The sequence below is a fragment of the Phaseolus vulgaris genome, chromosome 3 (assembly GCF_000499845.2).
Source record: "Phaseolus vulgaris cultivar G19833 chromosome 3, P. vulgaris v2.0, whole genome shotgun sequence".
Lineage (NCBI taxonomy): Eukaryota > Viridiplantae > Streptophyta > Magnoliopsida > Fabales > Fabaceae > Phaseolus > Phaseolus vulgaris.
Window position 1 is genome coordinate 52,175,487 of NC_023757.2, and position 17,454 is coordinate 52,192,940.

A 17,454-nucleotide genomic window follows, 5' to 3' on the forward strand; every position below is an offset into this window, starting at 1 on the left:
GTGGACTTTCCTTATTGGGTTAGGTTAAAGAGTTGGACCGCGTTTAGGGCTGCATTACCTAGTTCCTAATCACAAATTAGTTTCGCTGACCTTAATTGAGTATAAATGAATTTGTATTGTCGATCGACCCTACGGAAGTGGACATTTACTTCGATCAGTCCAATGATGAGACCGAGACGTGATATTAGTCGTACAGTCCTCCCTGCTATATTAAATTTTTATATATAAAGCTTTTAGTCTCTCACGTGATAAAAGATTCAAATACTTTAATGCCAAGATAATACTATCACTACAGAAATAAGGTAATGCATGACCTCATTTCGTGAATTGCATGCACCAAACACCTATATATAACAATACATGTGCATAACCTCTCCCAAGAACTTGCATTGCACCTCTTATTTGCTTCTACTTTTTTTGTCTTAGAACATTGGCTAATGGGTAGGTCACCTAGCAGTAGCAGTAACGAGAGTAATGTGAAGAAAGGGCCATGGACAGCAGAAGAAGATGAAAAGCTAATGGATTACATTAGCAAACATGGAAGAGGAACGTGGAGAACACTTCCAAAGCATGCTGGTCTAAATAGGAACGGAAAAAGTTGCAGGTTAAGGTGGGAAAACTATCTGAAACCAGATATTAAGAGAGGAAAATTTACTCAAGAGGAGGAGCTATTCATCATCAACCTTCATTCAGTTCTTGGAAACAAGTATGATTTCCCTTTTATAGTGAAGCATTATATATTTGATCTAATTTCTTTTTATGTTTTGGTGCATGTTTTCTGGTTTGTGTGCCACTAAAACAAATATTAGAAATTAATTTTAAAAATTAAAAATAATTAGTTGTTATGCTGACTAAATTAGACTAAATTAAAGATATTTTAAAAACTAAAAAGTTTATTAATTTTTAAATTAATTTCTATTATTGATAAATAATTTCTAAATTGATATATAATTAGCTATCGAAGTTTTTTCTACAAAATTTAGAATTTAAATAATTGATAATTAATTAGATATCAATTTAAAAACTATCTATCAATAATAAAAATTAATTTAAAAATTAATAATTTTTTAGTCTTCTAATTTAGTAAATATAACTATTTTTAACCTTTAAAATTAGTTTTTATTTAATAATTTTCTAGTAGTTATTTTATTGAGTGTGTTTCTATGCAAATTATGTTCAAACCCTAACTTTTTATGAGTTTCTAGGTGGTCAAAGATTGCTACAAGTCTTCCAGGGAGAACAGATAACGAGATAAAGAATTATTGGAACACTACCATAAGAAAAAAGCTTCTCCAGAAGGGTATTGATCCAGAAACTCACAGGCCAAGAACAAGCTTGAATCATCTGATGAATCTTTTCCCCTTGCTTGGCATGTCAAATTTGGGCACATCAATGAGTTCTTGGACCAACCCTACTGGTTTACAAGCAGATGTCACTCAATTAGCCAAACTACAACTGCTACAAAATATGCTACAACTTATGAACAACACTTCATTGATCAACATCACTAATCCTTACCTTGTAGACAATCAAATTCTCAACCCACCACTTGATACATTTCTCAATGGGACAAACACTCTCCAAGTTAGAGATCCAATGTTATATGCAAACCCTCATGGTAACAACATACCCAATCTATTCTCTCAGACACACAGTGACTATTCTCTGCAGAATATCTTCAAATCAGGGATAGAAATAGAAAATGAAAGTAAGTATCAAGAAGTTCTTAGTTATACCCAAAACATAAACACTTCACAACAAAATGAAGTAGAAAATTTACTACCAGCATTAGTTGCTTCATGTACTCCAAGGACAACTAGCTTCAACAAAATGGAGAGCAACTATAATGCAGCACAAAAGTCTACACAGTCACCTTTCTCTACAACTTTTGAGGCTTGGGAGAAGTTTCTCATTGATGATGATGATGAAACAAGCAGTTCCTACTGGAAAGAGATTCTAGAGTACGTTTATTCTTAATTGTTTTGCTGTTTTTTACTGTTTTTTCCATTACTACCTACTACAAAAGAAGAAAAAATCAAAACTCAACCCTATGATAACATTAAATCGAATAGATACATATTAAGATTCTCGTGAGTAACCTTACATAATTTTTTTTCTTCTTTTGCAGCTTGACATCCACTTCTGCATCTTCAGTTTCCTGATAGAAGAAATTTGCTTCAAGATAAATCAGCTAAAGGATCTCATACCAAGATATTTTTCATTCTTTCATTGTTTTTTTCTTTTGATTTTGATCCTTCATTATAATTTCTTTTATTGTTTGGTTAATGTCCTTCATAAATTTGTGAAGTCTGTAATCATAATTAGTTCCTTCCATAGCAGAAAAAATTTGCACATTATACAGTTCGATGTTTTTTTATTACTTTTCAATGTATTTTGTATCTTCAGCTAAAGAAGTCGTCAATCAAAATCTTTTGTGGTGATAAAGCAGAGTTATAAATAAGATTTGTATTAATAATAGCTCTTTAATTTGATCATATGCTGCATCAAAGTAGCATGTTTGCGTGTGAAAATAAAGAATAATGCAAAAAGACATGTCCTCACAACTACTCTCTTGTCTTCATAAAACTGCTCCTTAAGATAAGGATTTAGGATACAACTTGCATCCAAGTAAAATCAAAGCCAAAAGAAGTAGTGAGACTCCATTATTCAAAAGCTTTTCTATAACATTGTCACTTTTTCATGTTCTAGAGTGTAAATTTTAGTATTTTAGAGGTAGTGGAGAAAGTTGTTGGTTGGTTGGCCTAGGTTTAGGAAAGCTATAGTTGTATTGCTTTGAGAAATAGTCTAAGGTGAATGCTAGTAGAAATTGAAAGTTGATTTGAAAACAAGTCTATGTTGTATTTATGATGAAGTGCACAATTTTATATGCATGAATTACCTTATCATGCAGAAATAGCTTTTGGTTAAACAATCACTTCTAATGGAAAGTACTTTTTTTTAACTATTTTAGGTTCATTATGTAGGTTTTACAATTGATATAAATTCAGATAATACATAAGTTTTTTTTTTGGTGAAACAATTCATATATGAGTCATCCTAAGAAAACTCCCCACATGATTTTGATTCTTTGAAAGGGTCCTAGAGTTGGTATTGTCAATGCAATTTTGGACTAGCAGGTTTTGGTAGAATATTTCAAGGTGATTTCATCTTATATACATTGCAAATGTTTTAACTTTGAAGGCTAAGGTTATGGGAGCTATTTTGGGTATTCAACTTGAGTCATTATAAGGTTTGGACAATTTCTTCCTCCACCATATCACTTTTCACTATAAGAAAATTATGAAATAAAAATTAATTTTAGAAACAAAACATAATTAGTTGATATAGTGACTACATTAGAAACCATTTTAGAGACTAATAAAATTTTTGGTTTCTAAATTAGTTTCTATTATTGTTAAATGATTTCTAAATTGGTATCTAATTAGCAACCAATATTTTAACTACTAATTATTTAGATTCTAAATTTGGTAGCAAAAACCTTGATTGCTAATTAGATACCAATTAGAAACCATTCAACATTAATAGAAACAAATTTTGTAAACCAAAAATTTTTTTAGTCTCTAAAATAGTTTCTAATTTAGTCACTATAACAATTAATTATTTTTTTGTCTCTAAAATTGGTTTCTATTTCATGATTTTCTTGTGGTGTTTAACCTACATCCTATTAATTTTTAAAATTTCCAAAATTATTTGTATTCCAGATTTGAAATGACAAAATAATAAATATAATTCAAAATAATAAGAAAATACATTCTGGATAAAAAAAAATCTAAAATACAAAATTGAAAATGCATTTTGGATAAGAATTTTTCAGAATTCAAAAAAATGTATTCCGAAAATTTAAATCCAGAATATTTTGAAAAAAAAAGTTATGGAAGTAATTTTTATCTACACTCTCTTTTTATATAAGATTATTTTTGTCATTTCGAATTTGGTATATGTTAAAATTGATATGTTGCAGGAAGAATTTGCGAGGAGTTTGTCTTCTATTTGGTTGGAGGCTGATTCTGTGTTGATAGTTGAAGCCTTTAGTTTTTCTTTGAGCTTTGAGGGGTACATGGAATTGTTGTTGCCAGTTTCTTCCTGCACCCCACACTCTTATGCAAAGATAAAATTATCCTTATTAATTTTTAAAATTCCAAAATTACCCTTGACCTAATAAAATCCCAAAAACTGGAAATGGTGCCGTTTGTGCATGCAGGCAGTGTCGTCTTCCTTGGATTGTTGATAGCAGCGGCGCAACACTTTCAAAGGTCATTCTCCTTCCAAATCTCACACGTCTATCTATCTTGTGATTTAGAGTGTTGTTCATAAAGGTAAGCAAAGTTTCATGTGTTTCGGATTTTCACATCCGTTTTTGTCATGGATTCTTGTTTCTGTAAATCTTTTTTTACATCCAAATCACAGAATCTGGTAGAATTTCGAATTTGTGGATCCGGTAGTGTCCCGGATTTGTGGATCCGGTAGTATTCCAGATTTGTGGATCTGGTAGTGAATTTCTAAAAATAGCTAAGCATTTTCGGCAGCCAAGGAAAGGTTCATCAAATGTTCATATATACTCCATAAAAGATTAGAGGTTATTACATTAACCACTCCCTTTAAATGTTTAGAGGTAAAGGAGAAGTTCCAAGCAACACTTTAGATAGCCCAAATAACTCAATTCGGGAACTATGAAATTATAAAAATAGAGAGGGAAAGCGTAACTTTTTGCCATGCAATTTAAACGAAGCAAAAAATAATAGAGGAATAGGAGACAGAGGTCTAATGGTTTTCCTACTTCAATAACCATCTACGAATTAAAGTTTTTGCTATATAAATTATAAAGTATAAACACTACCGGATACATAAATTCATGACACTATCGGATCCACAAATTCAGAAACAAGAATCCATGACAAAAATGGATGTGAAAATCCAAAACACATACTTTGCTTACCTTTATGAACAATACTCGAAATCACAAAAGAGATGTGTGAGATTTGGAAGGAGAATGATCTTTGAAAGTGTTGCGTCGCTGCTATCAACAATCCAAGAAAGACGACGCTGCCTGCACGTACAAACGACACCCATTTCCAGTTTTTAGGGTTTTATTAGGTTAAGGGTAATTTTTGGATTTTAAAAATTAATAAGGGTAAATTTTGTCTTTGCATAAGAGTGTGGGGTGCAGGAAGAAAAAAGTGGGGGTGCAGGAAGCAATTGCCATTGTTGTTTAATCATTTGCAATATCTTAAAATTTAATGTTTCATGTATAAAGAGAAGCAAACACGTGTGCTTATATATTAGGTAATTTAGGAATTGATTCCAAGGAAGATTTTTGTTAGTTTCAGAATTAGTGAGAACTTCTTTAAAAACAAGTTTGGGTAGCCAAAATTTTAATTTTTATTTATTTATTATTGGTTTTGGTTTTGGTTTATTCCCTTTAAATGTTTTTGTTTTTAATTTTTAATAGTATTATCCTCTTTATAGGTAAGTTTTTAATAGTAGTACCTAGAAGAGAAAAAAAATTAACTAAAAAGATAATAAAAATATATAACGAATGGTAATAAAAAAGAATTAAATAAACTAACTAAAATAATTTATAGATTATTGTTTATAACTTCTAAGCCAAACATTTCTAAAATAACTTACTTTTAATATACGTAATGAATATTTTTTTTTATGTTGATGAAAATAGTATGAACTAGTGAGATAAAGTAAAAGATAGTTTATTAATCTCACGAAACATTCTCTTTTATTTCTCAGAAACTTCCACTTCTTCAATTCAAAATGGTGTAATGGTAGAATGTTTAAATAAGATATTTGAACAAAAATACTTAATCCCAAGATTGATTGAAATGGTTACAATTATTTCCCCTTTTTTTCTAGTTTATCTGCTGCTGTATACAGCTCATTGATGCTGCAAATTATGCTTCCATGCTCGATGTTAGAATTTGAACTGGAACAAACACGAAAATTCCTACAATAATTTTGGGGCTATTTCCTAAATTCTTGAAATACCAAAATTATTCTTGATAATTTTGGATGATTCAGTTCCGTAAGAAAAATGTGTTTTCAGAAGAATATAGATTCCGTCAAAGTGTGTCACAAGAATAAGAAATTTAGAAGGCAAAATATCATTCATGAATATTCTTTCCAGAACACACATTTTTAATTCTCAGAATGATAAATCCAAAATTTATAAAATGTGTTACAGAACATATTTTAAAATATTCCAAAAAGAGTAATTCGGAAGTTATTTTTAAAAAGGGTAAAATGATATTTTCCCAGAATGATAAAGGTGCAGTAGCCATTTGTTGGGGGTGGAGGGAGAAACACCCTAATTTGGTATAAGGATGATATTAGGAATGGAGGATGTGGAACACAATCTTGAGGTACACGATGAACACTTACAGGGAAGAATACAGTGCACTGGACATGTTAGCAGTCATGCGTGCCTAACAAAAAAAATATCTGTATCTAAAATCATTAAATGAAAACCAAAATATTATTGAACAAAAGCATGCAAAATTGAGATAACATACGAAGTGATTAGGTGCAATTTCCTAAAATTACCATGTATTCATCTTAATTTTGTGTGAAATAATCCACCAGTACCCCTATTTCATGAACAGCTGAAGTTGTCTTCCTGTGTGTCAACTTGATGTTAAGCTGAGATTTTCAGAAAGTCAAGATCGCATAATACATTTCAGGCATGCATGTGTGAAAAGTGAAAAAGAGCGATGCTGTGTTGCTGATAAGTTGAGGCTAAAGAAAAACCAGAAGCATTGAAAGGCAAGATATATGATATGAACCTGGAAAAGATATCACAATATACTAACAAGGGTTAACTTTGCAACCATATTTCATGTCTGCTAACGAGTCTAGATTTTAATAAAGCCCCCAGGTACCTATATAAACTCTATTTGCACTATATCAATCAATCATACAGTAACACGACAAACATCTGGGGAGACATGCCTGGAGGAAGAATGCCCCAAAAAAACAGGCAAAACAAAAATACGTTTACTGGCATGTTAAAACACTTCAATATATCCAACTGAACAAAAATAATCACCAACAAGCATGAGCCAGAATCTCAATGTGTAAAAGTCACTTCTCTTTTTTATTCCATTCTCTCTTCCTTTTAGGAATGTAAAACAGTTTTGATATCTGTGGGGTTAACTTTCACATGTGAACTTGTTAAGTGGTTTCAAATCCAAGGCCCCATTGAAACTAGGACCACTATTTCATTCATTACTGCATGTCATATAAATATAGATGCATAACTTCAAAAGCAAAGTCATCATAATAGATTAATTGTCATAGGTTATACAACATTGAAGTAAAAGAAAATATTGAAAATAATTCTTTGAGCAAAATTTTCATATTCAGCCTCATGCACTTATCTAAAATGTCCAAAAATTCCAAATGAAGTCCAAGAATACATTTGCATTAGAAAACTAACAAAATGAGGAAAGTTCAATGATTAGAACTAAAAGAATAAGAAAAAAAAAAACTACTGAGCATAACATCAACAATTGTAGACCTATGCTTTTTAAGACATATTAGTATGGTTGGCATCAAAACTTGGGCAGGGATTCAACTTGGTCAAACAAGAGCAATTATAATATATGACCTTCATTGTTTGGATTAGGATAAAATCACAGCTCATCAAGAACTGAAAACAGACAATTTTAATATAGAAGTCATGTTAAGTTTGAAAACCATATTCTATTTTATGCACATTAGTCAAACCCATGTCAATTTGCCAGGGAATGACAATTCCGTAAACATGATGAAGATAGTTTAAAATTAAACAAAAGGGCAAAAGATAAGACTTCCAGCCTTCGACGCAAACCCACCAAATTGTGCCAAGAGCTAAGAGTACAAATTAAATAAAAAAACGACTATTTCCCGAGTATAGTGATGACAAAGATGTTACACCAGAAAGTCAAATTTCTGTAGAAGCCTGGAAGAATCAGTTAAAAACACAACAAATAGACATACATATCAGGGTTTTAAATGGAGCTGTAATAGCCGTGTTGCAAAACCCCTGCCTACTAGACTGTGGAAGAGCTGTTTAGTATATCAGCCGTAGCAGACCACAAATTGCAGGCTGCACAGCGTCTATGGCAACAGTATGTGTAGATTTCAAAAATTCCTCAGAACGGACATTAGGGATTTTTTCTGGGATTTTAATTTTAAAAATTGAAATTTAAAGATGTAAAAACAGTGAAAAAGAAAACAAAAGACATGGATTTAAAAGATGATTATTGATAACTACTATCTAAAAAATGTGCATGACTGTTAATGTGCTTATATGTGTTGTTTAAGACACCTAGCACTTTTATTATTCTTGTTATACACCAATAAACTATCAACAAAATCATCCTGCTATCCACTGCCTGGCTATAGTGTACTTTTTGGAGCTTACTACTTCATCACATCCAATCTGATATTTAAAACATCGTTACATATAAGAAGGGCAAACTTTGCATAAGCACATTACTCCCTTCAATCTCGTGTCAAATAATGAGAAGTTGCATTTGACACACTTTGCTCAGAAATCAACAAATAATTTGAACAATTATATTTGAAATCATCAATCAGTTTGAATATCTACTATCTAGATAAAAGTTAAACAAACTTACTCAACCAATAGTAAGTGGCATAACGGGTTTAACTTCTTTCCACTTTAGTCTGGGAATCATTTTTAAGGAATATTCATTAGCATAATACCAATTAAGGACCTTGATACGGCAAAATAGCAAAGGAACAGATGACTGCACAAGGAAATCGTAAACAGAATCATGTAACCAAAGCAATGTATGCAAAATGGGGAAAAGAGAGTTATTGAGTGGATAAAAAGGGCATAAAGTAAAACAGTTTCTAGCTTAGTATCTTAAGCCGCAAAATACAACTTTCCTAAATGTTGAGGGTATTTGAAAAGGTACCTATCTCCACAAAGCAATGGTGGAAGGAATATACATGTTAATAGGGTTAAAAAACTAGCCACAACCAACACTACTGTACCAACTGCACCCTAAATGGAAATGTGTAACTCGTGCCTACCATTACCAAGTACCAACCAATGAGGCCAATGGGTCCACAGGGGAAATTATGGTTACCCAAAAGCCACCAACCAACGACGCGTACAGAAGGAGAAACGCATTTGAGCTGTGTGACAAAATTATCTCAGACCTGAAAAGATTCCTCATTGTCCTTGGTCGAAACGGTAACGCGACCCTCCCCCTGTTGTTCTTCTTGCTCTTTCTTCAACATGACGTCGCAGAAAAACTGGGTCAAAACGGCCTCGTATCCAGGCATTTTGGCGTAGCCAGGGAAGTAATTGATATCGATGATGAGGTAGCGGTTGCCGTATCGAGCGTCCCGTATGACGTCGAAATTGAAGAGGTTCAACTTGAGGGCGCGTCTGAGGCCCCTGGCGATGTCGACGACGAAGGCATTTGGGGGCATCTCGGTGTCATCCAAATGCATCAGCCGGTAATACCCATCGTTGTCGTTTTCAGCGTCGTGGTTGGCCAGGTTGGAGACCTGCGAAAACGACATAAGGTTCTCCGAAACCCCCACCTTCTTCTCCTCCGACACATCAGGGAGGGACTTGCGCTTGACGCACCGCACGTGCTCGCCCACCACGTAAACCTTGAAGATCACGCCGCCGTGGTTGACGAACTCCTGCAGCACGATCGGGGGCTTCAGCTTGTCGAGCACGTCGCGCGTGAACACAAGCGCCATCTTATGCGACTTGGCGCTGCCGTCGGCCACAAGCGGCTTCGCAATCACCGGAAACTTGAGGCTCTCCCAAGCCTGGGGGTCCATTAGCGTGGCCTTGTCGTATATCACAATCTGCTTCGGGATCCCGAAGGTGTCGGTTCGGTCCTGGATTCGGAGCTCCGACACGACCTGCAGCATCGAGATTCGGTTGTGGAGGCGCTCGATCGCTTCGGGCGCGTCGAGGATAAGCGCATTCGGAAAGCGCGTCTTAAATTCTTGGAGCTGGCGCTTCCAATCGTCGCCGTAGAGCTTGTGGAGGACGCAATCGAAGGGTCCCTGATCCACCAGAGGCTTGTCCGAGTCGACGCGCACGAGCTCGATCCCTCGCGATTTGGCCAGAGTCAGCAATGAGTCGCGGATGAAGCTGTTCTGCTTCTTTGGCGCGAGCGCATACCCTATCACGCCGCCGAATGTGTTCTCCGCCATTGATGTTCGCTCACGCTGAATCACATTCCCGGGGAGAAACCCTAATTTGGAGCGCCTGGGTTTTGTTGTCTGGGAAGAGAATTTCGCAGAGGGGAAAAACTAACGGAACGGATTCGAGGGCGAGAGAGGAGAGAGAAGAGAAAAGAGAAGGAGAGAGAGAGAGAGAGAAACGGGGTAACGGGATGGGGATATTTATAGCTTCGACTAGGGTTGGTGAGGAAGAAGGGGAATGATAGGGTGACTGGGTTTTGATGGAGAAGGTGTGACGTGGCATATTCTGGGGATTGGGTTGCAGATGGCGCCGCTTTATGAAGCGCGTGTGCAACTGCGCTGATTGGGTTGGAATTCAGAAAGTCAAAAGCTGATAAGATTGGGTGAGCCTTTGGGCTATTTACTCATAAGATAAAACACCTTTTGACCTTTTAGTCTTTCTCTTTTCAATTTCAATGCTATTCAAAACACCAAAACCTGTTTCATTGCCTCACTTAATAAATACACACCAAAACTTTCACTTTTTTAACCACCAAATGCATCCAAATCCATTTACATATTATTTATAAAATAAATTAGTTATTAAATGGTATTATATGTTATTGAAAAATAATGAAATGATGCTAATTTAATATATTATTTACTTTATTATATTATATATGTCTCTCATTAAAGTGTTTTTTATATTTTATTTATTTATTTTTATTTTCTTATTTTCATTGTTTGGATTAGGGTAATGATATTACTATTGGTATATCACCAAATGTAGAATATTGGTATAACTATTTTTTTCATATATTAAGGGTTAATAATTAATTTGGTTTGGTTAGTGAATTTTTTTTTAAATCAATTTCGATTTATATTTTTAGTTCTTTGTGTAATTCAACACCTTATTTTTCTTTCATTGTTAAGAAATAAACTTTAAGTTTAACTTAATCTTATAAAATAGTTTATATGGTAAGATTTACATTCACTTATAAAAAATAAATATTATAATCTCCAACACCCTTATTTACGTTGAGGTTACCAAGAAAAGATATATGTTATGGAAAGTTCGATAATGATGACATTCAACAAACTTTTACTAAAATAAACTTTAAACTCTGATATCATATTAAGAAATGCACTTTAAACCTAACTATGTATTCTCCCATCAAGATTTATCTTCTCCCTCACAGAAACTACTTTCTCTTCCTTTTTTTTTTTTTCAAACTCTGCATTCCAGTAATATTAGTTTTACAAAATCATAAGACATAACTAGTCAATCTGAAGCAGCTATTTGATGCATCTACTTATTACAATGGACATAGAAATAATCAGTGTGCACAAAAGCAATTACTAATGGGACAAAGGCTAGCGTAACAATTTATTTAAGACTTCACATTTAATAATGGACCAATAACTTCAAGTGTTGCAACTTTTGGTTCTTAACTTGGTAATCAGAAAAATCATTCATGCTGAATTCTAAAAGCATTTTCGAAAGAAATTTTCTCCTTAATCAATGCTTCAATTTGTTCTTTCAGCATCAAAATTTCCCCCTCTTTCCTTTTAAAAAACAAAATAAAAAAGTAGAATAGTGGTATGGGGTTAGCATTGGTACTTTGAGAGTTCTGTATTTTAGGGTTTCAGATTTTGTGTTTCTACAAAATAGGTTTAGTGTGTTTATTTTCAAATAGGAAAATCGAATTTTGTGGAGAAGCAGTTGCGGGAATCTGTTTATGAATTCTTGGATTTTCAAAATTGGGAGAGTGATGGGGAAACTGTTATTATTGCAGTGAATGGTTTGACAAAAAAAGAAAAAAAAAAGTAATTATACCTTAATATTATTGAAAATGTTTATTATATTATATTGAATCACAAAAATATTATTGATTGTATTTGGAATAAAAATGATTACGAATTAAATTCCAATAATAATTAACTAGGAAAAAAATAGTCTGTGAAATGGAAAAAATAATTAGAAAAATTATTTACATTTTTACATTAAATATATATATATATATATATATATGTGTAATTAATTGAAAATGAAATTAAAAAATTTTCATACAAATATAATAAATTAAATATTAATAAGACAAGAAAAATACAACTTAATTTTTTTATTTAATCATAAATTATATAATTACCTTGTACTTGTCAAAATAATAAATAAATAAACTGAATTATTTAATTAATTTTTTTAAATCATTTAACTATGTCCTTTATAAAGCTTAAAAATATACATTTAAGAACAAAATATATATATATATATGTGTGTAAAATTATTCTAAAATAAACAATTTATTGAGAAATAGTTGGAAAGACATAATCTATTATCATTGCCTCATCATAATCTATATTTATGAAATATGCATGAATCTAAAGACTGATGGGTAAGTAAGACAAATTTACATAATTTAATATTATGATGATATTGTGTAATGATTTTTTTACTGATACATGTTTTAATATTTAAAATAATTTTACATTAAAATTATTATTTTATGAGTAAGTTAACATAATAAAATGTTAGTTATATTTTAGGCATATGATAAAGATTAGTTATTTACATATATAACATGAGTTTTTTTTTTTTTTTTTTAACATGCAACAATGGTTATTAAAGAATATCTCTTGTGATATGTATGGTTATTGTTACACGGTTCCAACAAGTTTGTGGCTCGACAAAACACTGCATATGTGAATTCCGACAAAGAGGTGTGTTTGTTTCAACAGATTCAGTGTCGGGAAAATATGAAAATGTCACTATACATATTGCAACTCACCCAACCAGCGTTCTCTTCTACCTGCATTTTGCTCCTCCACTTAAATGCATCACCACAAAATTATTAATTTTAATACTTCAACAAATACAAAATTTCATAATTAAATTATTGATAATTTTTTATGAAAGATCATTCCTCCAATGAGTATTAACTTTTTTTTTTATCAGCAAATTATAAATAAAATAAAAAAAACACTTCAGGGATGTCTCAACCCTTATACAAAACCTCAAAATTACATGACCAATGAGTATTAACTTCTCAATCATCATGAAATAGAAACTAATTTTAAAGACTAAAAATAATTAGTTGTTATAATGAATAAATTAAAAATCATTTTAAAAATTAAAAGAAAATTACTTTTTATTATTATTAAATAATTTTTAAATTAATAACTAAGGTTTTTCTACCAAAATTATAATTTAACTAATTGGTAGTTAAAACTTTACTAACGAAATTAGATACCAATTTAAAAATTTATTTTATTTAAAAATATAATAAGTAAGTATGATTTGAAGTTTTGATAGAGAGAATTGAGAAATAGGATAAAAAGAATTAAAAAAAATAAAGAAATAGACTTTTAAATCACATTTTTTTCTATATTAATAACGAAATTCTAAAATAATTGATTAAAAAGTTTAATTCATAAAAATAAAATGAGATTTGATATATTATATAAATTAAATATTGAATATAAATATATATATTAATTTTTAAAATTTTAAAATTTATCATATTTACCCACGCGTTATCAAATAACATATCTAAGATTTTAGATATGTTATCTAAACTAATTTGAGAATAAAAAAATGATTAATTTTGAAAATTGGAAACTAAATCTATTTTAAATAAACTAACCACATCAAGTACATTTTATTTCATTAATATAATTATATTATTAGATATTTAATGAGTTTATAAAAAAATTATTGTTGAATTGGCTTTAGTGGGGTTCCTTGGTAAATTTTTAATTAATATTTTGTTAAAAATTTAATGTAGCATTCAAATAATATAGAACACATTGAATATGATTATTTTTTTTCTACAAGCCAAAATGCAAACTAAAACATTTCAGTACTTTATCTAAATTATGTTCATGGCTGTGCTTATATCATTGTGTCTCATAAGCTATTACCCCACAACCTTTTTTGAATTTTGGATTCTTCTTGCCACGAAAAACACGTGCTCTTGCAGCAGCAATAATTTTGCTCTGATTAAGATTTCTATTTTTATATTTTTTTTTTCTTTTGAGTGAGATAATATCCATGTTTTCTAAAAGTATAAAAGATTAGTATTTTTATATATAGGATACACGTTTTTATTTAATACTACATTTATAATAAATAGTTTATATTGTGGTAAAAGATTAATTTAACTATTTGGTGATTTATTTTAAAATAGTAATTCAATTTAAAAATAAAAAGGAAAAGAATAAACAGAAATGGATAAGCAATTAAGAAAAATAAATATTAAGATAAACAAAGATAGAAGGGATATATTAGCCTTTTTAGCTGGTTATCAACTCAAATTAAATTAAAATCAAAAGCTCAATATATATTATTATCAAACTAGTTATTAATATTATCCTTCTCCATTATTTTTTTAAAATATCTCTACCCACATGATTTGTATCAATGACCACCTCCTTAGATGTGATTATACTCATAATTAGAGTTACAACAAGTTCCACGTAATTAAGAACTAACACTATAATCAAATCATGAAATAAAAATCAATTTGTAAAAACCAAAATAATTAGTTATAATGGTAACTAAATTAGATACCATTTTAGAAACTAAAAAAAAATTTAGTTTCTAAATTAGTTTATATTATTTTTTATTATTGTTAAATAGTTTCTAAATTGGTATCTAATTAGCAACCAAAGTTTTTGCTACCAAATTTAAAAACTAAATAATTGGTAGTTAAAACATTAGTTGCTAATTAGATACCAATTTAAAAACTATTTAACAATAATAGAAACTAATTTAGAAATCATTTTTTTTTTCTAAAATGGTCTCTATTTTAATTCCTATTGTAACTAATTATTTTGGTTTCTAAAAATTGGTTTTTATTTTTTAATTTTCTTGTAGTGTAATCTAGAAAATATAAGCATATAATATTTATGTAATTACTCTATAAGCACAAAAGACTTCATAATTAATCATTAAACTATAATAGAATTCTAGACATTGGAGAAACTTGGACACAAAGGCAATGCAATTTAATCACATTAAGCATTCAAATGCATACTTCAAGACAAATTTATATAGGGAAATGCAAACTTCAAGACAAAATTATATAATAAATAGGCAATTGAAAAAGTCAATACTTGTAAATTTATCTCTTATTTATCTTCTTCACCCCTTTCTTTCTTTTACTACATATGCCATAAATGTGACATAAAGAAAGCCAAGCGTTTTTCTCTTTTTTCCTGTGATTTTTTTTTTATTATGATTATTATATGGTTAGGTTGTACAACAGTCGAAAGCCTCAGTATCCAGTCGAGATGACCAAATTTATTATGTTTAAACAGAAGATTAATCAGTTATGAATCATTAGGTAATGTATTCATTCAAAATCATAATTCGGTCCAATAACAAATGATCAATGATAATAATATAAATAGACATAAATTTTAAGAATAAAGTATGTCATCACTCAGTACTAATAGCACATAATACTAATATCTCATTTAAGCATCAGAATGTCTTTTGCAGGATATCATTTCAACTTGGAGTTCACGAGAACGAGAAGTAAAAAAGTGAAAGGAGACCATTTCGAGAAAAAGGGAGAAGAGGTAGACCAACCGAAAGACAATCGTTTTCTTGATTCCATACCATTAAAAAACAATTATTATTATTAATATTATTATTATTTAATTATTTTACTTTTTATTTTTTATTTTCTCACCTAATTTTTCTCCCTCCTCCCAAAATTACACTCTGTAAAATTCCACCCAAATCAAAACTGAAGTATCGTCCAGCACCATCCCCGTAGTTCAGAACCTTAACCTTAACTTCTTCAATCCATAATAGATGGAGCAACCAGTTTGCTTCATTTTAAGTGCAGTAATTAGGTTCAGTGTTGGGAGGTTGAGGCCATGGCCAGAAAAATGGAGAGTGAGTTTGGGAATGTGTCTATGGGTGGCTGGGGAGTCACATGTTTGTGGGTTGAATTCAAGTGGGTATTTGGTTTGTAGAGAAAGTATCCATTTTGGTCAGATTGATGATGTTCCTGAAGGAAGGGCTTTGGATTTTTTTGGTTTGGTGCTTGGTATAGAACATAGTTGTTATTCAGAGGTTCGATGGTTCTGTCTTTTGTTGTTGGGGGAAAGGGTTGTTTGAGGTTAATGTTACAAAAGGTGTTTTTTTAGGTTATGAAATTCATGATTAACAATTTTTCAATTATTTGTTTGGGTCCTGGTTGGGCTTATGGTTCAGGTTATGAAATTCATTTTCTTTCAGATCATTCTACTATCTCCCTTTTCAATCATAAGCCACTTCAAGATCCAAAATATAAGAGGATCTTATAGTAAATTTGAAATTAAACTTTTTTTTCTTGATGGTTTTCTTTGTTGTTTTTGCATATACAACTAGGTAGATGTGTTGTGTTTTCTTGATGCATTTCATTTTGAACTTAGTTGGTTTTAGTGATCATCATCTTATCATCAAAATCGATCTTTTTCAACCATGTAAATTTTAAAAAGCATGTTTTAATCATTTGTTCAAATATTATTAGAAATTTCACTTGAATGATTATCAATTGAAATTCGTTTACATAATAAATAACATTATATTTTTATACTGACTAGATGATGAGTATTTGATTTCGTGATTATGTGTTTTTCCAATCAATACATGTATCTTTTTAATATTTATTTTTTATAGAGTTGAAATAGAATAACTAAAACATGGTTTCTTAACTACAAAAAGTATAAAAACAAATTAAAAGACTAAAAATAAACTCAATTTTTTTTATCTAAAAGACTAAAAGCTTATTTTAGTCAAAGTTTAGTAAATTTCATATACGTTAAGGATTTTCATTTTTCCACTCAGAAAGCAAAAATTGGGTGAAGAAAAGTATTGATACTTTAGGTGAATCATAATAATTTTATTTTTGAAAGTTTGACCTAACATGCAAAAACGTATTATTAGTTCTTTGAACAGAGAATTTTGTCCAAAAGTGACAAAACAGTGTTTCTGCAAAATCATATCATAGTGCACGAAGCTTGTGCTCAAACAGAAACTATAATATTATTTTTTTCAACTTTTTATAGAACATGTTAACTAAGATGTAACAGATGGATAAGTATCTTTAAAAGTAAAATATTTAATTATATAAAATAATATTTTACAAATCCTAATCGTGGTTTTTAATACAATTCAATTCCATTTTTTATAATAATCTATGTTTTATTTCTAAATATATATTAAAAATAATTAACAGTATATTTGGTACGCATGCACTGTTTTTATGA

General features: G+C 30.6%; 2 protein-coding genes and 1 long non-coding RNA gene across 3 annotated transcripts; 1 reads left to right on the plus strand and 2 right to left on the minus strand.

The window, feature by feature from the left end:
* Window positions 1-384: 384 nt before the first annotated feature.
* Window positions 385-2,448, plus strand: LOC137805996 (transcription factor MYB53-like). The gene is made up of 3 exons (XM_068605869.1): window positions 385-706; window positions 1,206-1,961; window positions 2,129-2,448. Exons 1-3 carry the CDS (start codon window positions 438-440, stop codon window positions 2,160-2,162), a joined length of 1,059 nt encoding a protein of 352 aa, XP_068461970.1. The 5' UTR covers window positions 385-437; the 3' UTR covers window positions 2,163-2,448.
* A 3,670-nt stretch (window positions 2,449-6,118) lies between these two features.
* Window positions 6,119-6,697, minus strand: LOC137808670 (uncharacterized). The gene is made up of 2 exons (XR_011080726.1): window positions 6,574-6,697; window positions 6,119-6,455 (listed from the first exon to the last, which is right to left on the minus strand). It is a non-coding gene; the product is annotated as an uncharacterized lncRNA (long non-coding RNA).
* A 2,130-nt stretch (window positions 6,698-8,827) lies between these two features.
* On the minus strand, window positions 8,828-10,495 carry LOC137808669 (inositol-tetrakisphosphate 1-kinase 1-like). The gene has a single exon (XM_068609911.1). It carries the CDS (start codon window positions 10,219-10,221, stop codon window positions 9,196-9,198), a length of 1,026 nt encoding a protein of 341 aa, XP_068466012.1. The 5' UTR covers window positions 10,222-10,495; the 3' UTR covers window positions 8,828-9,195.
* Window positions 10,496-17,454: the final 6,959 nt, after the last annotated feature.

Coding starts and splice junctions, on each gene's coding strand:
- LOC137808669 (XM_068609911.1), bottom strand. CDS start 10,221: ATGGCGGAGAACACATTCGGCGGCGTGATAGGGTATGCGCTCGCGCCA.
- LOC137805996 (XM_068605869.1), top strand. CDS start 438: ATGGGTAGGTCACCTAGCAGTAGCAGTAACGAGAGTAATGTGAAGAAA. Junction 707..1,205: donor CATTCAGTTCTTGGAAACAA/GTATGATTTCCC, acceptor ATGAGTTTCTAG/GTGGTCAAAGATTGCTACAA. Junction 1,962..2,128: donor TACTGGAAAGAGATTCTAGA/GTACGTTTATTC, acceptor CTTCTTTTGCAG/CTTGACATCCACTTCTGCAT.